This window comes from Lonchura striata, chromosome 3 (assembly GCF_046129695.1).
Source record: "Lonchura striata isolate bLonStr1 chromosome 3, bLonStr1.mat, whole genome shotgun sequence".
NCBI lineage: Eukaryota > Metazoa > Chordata > Aves > Passeriformes > Estrildidae > Lonchura > Lonchura striata.
In genome coordinates, this window is record NC_134605.1 from 78,252,632 (window position 1) to 78,258,631 (window position 6,000).

General features: G+C 52.0%; 2 protein-coding genes across 2 annotated transcripts; one reads left to right on the top strand and one right to left on the bottom strand.

The window, feature by feature from the left end:
- Positions 1–1,888: 1,888 nt before the first annotated feature.
- PNRC1 (proline rich nuclear receptor coactivator 1) lies at positions 1,889–4,145 on the bottom strand. The gene is made up of 2 exons (XM_021545633.2): positions 3,588–4,145; positions 1,889–3,037 (listed from the first exon to the last, which is right to left on the bottom strand). The coding sequence occupies exons 1-2, from the start codon at positions 3,966–3,968 to the stop codon at positions 2,597–2,599; spliced, it is 822 nt and encodes a 273-aa protein (XP_021401308.1). The 5' UTR covers positions 3,969–4,145; the 3' UTR covers positions 1,889–2,596.
- BORCS6 (BLOC-1 related complex subunit 6) lies at positions 3,967–5,795 on the top strand. The gene is given in 3 exon segments (XM_077781763.1): positions 3,967–3,976; positions 4,073–4,140; positions 4,142–5,795. Coding segments are annotated over 3 exon segments (1,083 nt in total). The 3' UTR covers positions 5,147–5,795.
- The last annotated feature ends 205 nt before the right edge of the window (positions 5,796–6,000 follow it).

Sequence of the window (6,000 nt, forward strand, 5' to 3'; positions counted from 1 at the left end):
CATGTTGAAGTGCATGTTGTCCTTAGGCCTAATATACAAACCAGTCCATTGTGCAGGAAGGGGCCCAGCCCAAAGATCTCAGGAAGACAGAAACATGAAGTGCTCCAACACTTCTGTGGGATCATTGACACAGACGTGGGCTAAATAAGCTTTGGGGCTTTTGCTACTGTTTAGAAAGACCAAGCTTATCTTACCCTCTAGGGTCCAACAAGTTTTAAGTTCCCAACACTTCAGTAGTCTCAACCACCAGCTCTCAAAGAATTGATTGAGGAGCTGAGAACTATTAACAATTAATATTTAATGAATTCTTTAACCCTAAGGGATAGGTTGGCAAATCAGGGCAGGAATAAAGAGGTATGCAACTTTGATAAATTTTATCCAGGATCAGAGCCAGCATTCACTCTGTAAGCTCCGAAGGGTAATGAGGAGGCTGATGGCGATGAGATAATAATCAGGGGGAAAAAGGACACAGCCTTCTAAACAATGCCAATTCACCGTCTTTTGGAAACGCACTCTTGTCAAGCTAGTTAGCAAGATTCACGGTGACCAGATAAAATTAACCATTGCCTAAAGCTATGGGCAATCGTTAAAGCACTTTGCTTTGCACTTGGGTGACACTCGGGCAAAAGGGAAAAAAAAAAAGCACAACGGCAGATCAATACAGCATTTACCTAATATAGCAAACTCGGACTTACAGTCTCCTTGAGTCATCCTCGCCGAGATTCCAGCGACATTTTTCTTTGCCCTAATACTGTTCACTAAAAAAAAAAAAAAATCCCCCAAACAGAAAACCATGAGGGGTTTTATTCCTTTTCAGAACAGAAGATGGGGGACACTAAATTAGAGAGTATTTAGATTAAGCAGGAAACTGGGTTCTTGAAGCCACACACTGACCTCGACCACACCGATACCAGTCTCCTTTGCAAGACAGTGAACCTGTAATTCTTTGGGGTAAACCAAAAATTTTTCTTTCAACCCTTACTTAAGAACATTGATAGTTAAATAGTCTAATTTTACAATTACATAACCAACATCTACAAGCAAGCAAAAAAATCCTTAGTTTTCAAGCTTTTGACCAAGCTCATGTCAGGGCTGTACTAATGAATCCTGCCAACTTCCCCATGTGGAATGAAGAGATGCTCTGGACCAAAGCTGCAGATGAACACACCTAATGCTGCTTAAGCTGTACCTCTGAAGATGCTGTTCACTCTAGGGAGCCACCTCAGCTGGACACAAGCAGCCGTTTTCTTCCTACATACTTCTCTCTTCTCCTAGGACACCAGTGTACAGAGAGTGTATATTTTTTGGTGGCTCCAAAAACTTAAAAATGCTTTCCTGTTTTATGTAAATTTCATATCCTTCTTACCATTAATCTTATTTAAACACAAGATTAGGAAAATAAGTGCAAATCTGTTACCACCTCAATATGCCTGTCAGACTAATCCACAGTCCAATTCCTTAAGAATTTCAAGTCAGGGGGATGTATTTTCCAGCACAGCTATAAGCAAGAGACAAATCTGGTGAAAAATACAAAATTCTACAAGCTCTATTCATTTTTGGCCACTGCTACTTTTCAGTGTTGACTCGTTTAACAACCAACTAGTATGAAAACATTTAAGGAGCATTACTGCATGAATTTACATGTCTAACTGCCCAACTTACTTGAACTCTGTTTTCAACAAACAAAACAATCCTAGAACGACTTGCCACAAAGGTGACTTTTTTTTTAAACATAAGGAATTCTTGGTGCACTATAATCTCCTAATTTTGCCTAAGATAGTTAAAGACAAAGTATTTCTACCAATGTACTAGAAGGCTATAAAGTGATTTCAATTCACATACTTGAATTAACAGACACACACTCAAAGAAAAACAGAGACAAGTGTAAGGGGAGGCCAAATTGTTTTATTTAATTTTTTAGTGACCAATTGGATTTTTGGCAGAAAGCTCTGCTCTTTCCTTTTTTTTTCCTTTTTTTTTTTTTGGTTGTTTTTTTTTTTAACTTTTTTAAAGAAATCAGCAGTGCTCAAATTGGTGGGTTGGAATTTTAATCAAATTCCAGTTAATTTTAAAAACGAACAGATGGACAGGAATTCCAGATAGTTTCCAGAGCAGAGGGCAAAACTTCACATTTGTATGAAAATTCCATGTTTATACTTGATTGGGAAACAGAATGTAAAACTATTGTCAGTAGTGCACAGATAGAACATTCACATTTGATCTGGAACCTTAATCAGAAAGCTGTACTCTCCTTCCAAAATTTTCATTACCTTGTGCAAAGCAAGTCAAGTCTTCATGTGTCAAGCACACACGTAAAATTGTCCATATTTTATATACAAGACATCTACCAATCAGGCAGTGCAAAATACATCCTTTCATAACAAAACTAAAATGTACCTCTCAAAGTATGAACAAGAATATACACATAATACAAGATGTACACTATTTACACAACCATAAAAAATATAATACAAGGATTTCTTTTTTTTATGTGATTATAAGACTTGACAGTCTTTTGCAATTTTTGTTGCAACAAGGCATGTTTAAGCTTCCTGGATGGAGTTTTCTTTGCCAATTACTCAAGAGATCTTGGAAACTACGCTTGAACTTTTAGGAGAGTTTTCAAATGGACTGCCATCAACTCCCTGTTTTGGTCAGACAGTTCAGCTGTGCCACCCACCCAGTGGCTGGGAGGCTTTGGAAGGACGCTGGGAGATGGTGGGTCACTAAACTTCGCCCCAGCGTAATTTTCTTTTTGGCTCACTTCATTTAGGGTGATTGGTTTCTTGGACTTGGCATTTCTGAAGTTTTCTGTGTTTTTAAGTGGCTTTTTCTCCTGCTTCTGAACTATTTCTGGCGACACAGAATCCTGCCAAAAGTTCTCTATCTTTTTCGCCGAGGCGATCTTCGTCACTGGCGTGTTACACTTACTCTTCTGCCTGTTAATCTTTGGTTGTTCACACAGGTGTAAGCTGTGAACGGGCTGGCCGTAGGGCACGGCCGCCTTCTCCGTCTTTCCCATCTTGTTTTTTAAGAACTGCGGAGACAAAGAAGAACCAAGTCAAGCACGACCCCTCTCCTCCACGCTCCCTCACCGACCCTGACGCTGCAGCGTCGGGGACCGCCTCGGCAAGGCGAGGGCCACCGAGCAGCCCTCTCCGCGCTGTTTCTCGCCTATCCCACCGCCGGGCCGGCAGCGGCGGGCTGGGGGCGCGGAGCCCCGCCGGCCGCCATGGGGCGCTGCGCCGCACGCACGTCCCGCCTCCGGCGCGCGCGGGGCGGGGCTGGCGCGCGGCCAGCGGCACGGCTAAATCCGGCTTGTTGCTGGGGCGCAGCGCCGGCCGCCCATTGGCGGGCGCCGGGCAGCCAATCGCCGCCCGCAGTTCGCCTCCCGGTCCCGCCCCGCCCCGTCCGAGCGTAACGGAAACTCTGCGCCCCCCCCCGCCCGCTCCCCCCCTCACCGCTCGCAGGGGGAACCCCGCTCGCTGTTCCCCCCCACCCCGAGGGCAAGGGAAAACCTCCGGCCGGCTCGCCGGTCACCGGGAGCGGGCTGGAGCGAGGGGAAGTAGCGCAGCCTTGTGTTTTACCTCCTTCCTGAGGGGTTTGCCGGGCGCAGGTCTCGAGGGGGCAGGCGCAGGGGGCTCCTCCGGAGGGGCGTCCTTCACCAAGTCGGTTCCCAGCGGCGTCCGCCTCCCCAGCCCGGCGCGGTGCTGCTGGTACTGCTGGTAGCGGCTGGGCAGGAGCCCCGCGGGGCCGGGCCGGATCTTTCCCTTCCTCCGCCGCACCCTCTTCAGCGCGGGGCGGGCGCTGCCCCCCGGGCCCGCCAGGCAGCAGCTGGGCTGGTTCTCGCAGTTGCTGTCCCCGCGCCGGAGGCGCTGGAGCAGGGCGGAGGGCGGCAGCCGCCGCGGGTCTTCGGTGCCCGCCGAGATCCGAGCCAGGAAGGGCGGCGGCGCCGTGGTGGTAACCATGGTAGGACGTGGGTACCCAGAGTTGTGCCGGGGAGAGGGGTCAAGCCCAAGCAGGGACGAGCGGGTCGGGTTGCTGGGGTGGGCTTTGTGACGGGGCGAGGAAGTGGTGGCGCAACCGGAGCCGCCGCTAGGAGAACATGGCGGGGGAGTGAGGCGAGCCACCAGCAGCTCCCCGGTGTTGTTACCCGGGCGCGTCCCGCCCATTTCCGCCGCCGCGCCAACCGCCGTGCGCGGACGGCGCCAGCGCCGCCCTTCTCCGCCCCGCCCCGCCAATCGCGGCGGAGCGGCGGCCTCCCTGCCCTCGGTGCAGCCAATCGAAAGCGACACAAACACTCGGGCCCACGCCCCAGTGGGCCCCACTTCCCCTAGGGACCGCCCAATCCGGGCAGGCACGCCCCCGGCCTCCGAGTCACGGGCTCGCGGTGCGCGGCGGGCGGGCGGCGCTCCAGCGGCCAATGGGCATCCGCACGAGCAGCCCAGGCCACGCCTCTCCGGGCCCCTCAGCCAATCGCGGGAGACGTAAACAGGCGTCGGCGCGCCCCCGGTGGGCGGTGGCAGCGGGCGGGCACGCGTCGCTCGCCATGGAGGAGCCGGGCCCGGCCGCCGCGCCGCCGGAGGGGCGGGGGCGGGACGAGCGGAGCCTGGAGGCGCTCAGCCTGGCTGGTGGCGGAGGGGCGGCCGTGGCGGGGCGGCAGCTGTCGGAGGGGCGGCGGGCGACGCTGGCGAGCGCCCTGGAACTGGAGGGGACGGTGCTGCGCGAGGGACGCCTCACCCAGTTCGTAGCCAACAACCTGGAGCGGAGGATCCGGCTGAGCGGCGCCCCGCGGGGCGAGACTCCGGCGGGGGGCGGCGGGTCCTCCATCCCCGCCATCGACCCCGGGGCGCTGCAGGACGTGGTGGCCCTGGCCGGGCAGGTGGCGGCGCAGGTGGACGATCTGCTGCGGAACGTGCACTGCGGGCTGCAGGCGCTGACGGCGCTCAGCGTCGGCTGCATCCAGACCTACCGCGACGGCGTGGAGAGCCTGGGCGAGGCGGCCGACCTCAGCATTCGCGCCATGTACGCGCTGGTGGCGCGCTGCGAGGAGCTGGACCGCGCCATGCAGCCCGTGCCCGCCCTGGCCAAGCGCATCCGTGACATGAAGGGCACGCTGGAGCGTCTGGAGGGGCTCTGCAAATAGCTGCGCCCGCCGCCGCTCCTCCCGTGCTGGCGGCGGGGCCTGGGCCTGCTGCTCTCTCGCTCCGGCCGCCCCACCGCTCACGGCGCCCGCAGCTCCCACCTGCCCATCCTCGCTCGCTGTCCCCCATGCGTGACTTGCCGGCAGCAGTGGCCAGATCGCCTGTGTTGATCTGGACGAAGGGAAATTTTTGCGACGGAAGAAGGAAAAGGTCCCGGTTGAAAATCGCGGGGTATACATGGCAGATGGTGCTTTTTAGCTTCAGCTCCATTAAAGAATTTGGATTCCACATGCCTTACGCTTTCTATTTATTGAGGGCTAAGAGAAACGAATGAGTCGTAATTAAAAGTAGCTCTCTTTTTTTAAAATAAAATTCAAAATTCTTGTGAGTATCTGCTTGATACTTACAGGCATCTGTACTTATTTGTAGTTGATTGGTGCCTGAAGAGTAATTCTCACCTATGTTTTTACAGCAAATAAACTCACTGAACACCACTGTTTCTTACAGGACACAGTTTTAAGATAAAAGTAAGTTTAATACATATAGCAAAGACAGTTTTCTGAGAAGAGTATAAAGTCCATGGAAGATAATTGAGATTCAGATAAGAACAAATCCATAAGCAAAGTTCTAAATAAAAGCTTTGAGATGAAATGTCCTTTGCCTCTATTAATGTTCACAGTTTTCACGGTGTAAACGTTTAAATGGCATCACTGTGAAATGATCCTGTTATTTTGTAATTTGCATTTTTGTTTTTTGATTTTCTTTCCAGTTGGGAAAATGTCTAATTACATGAGGAATACGAGTACATGATGAAATTACATGGGTGTATGACTGCTTTGGAATAATTTCTTTTTAT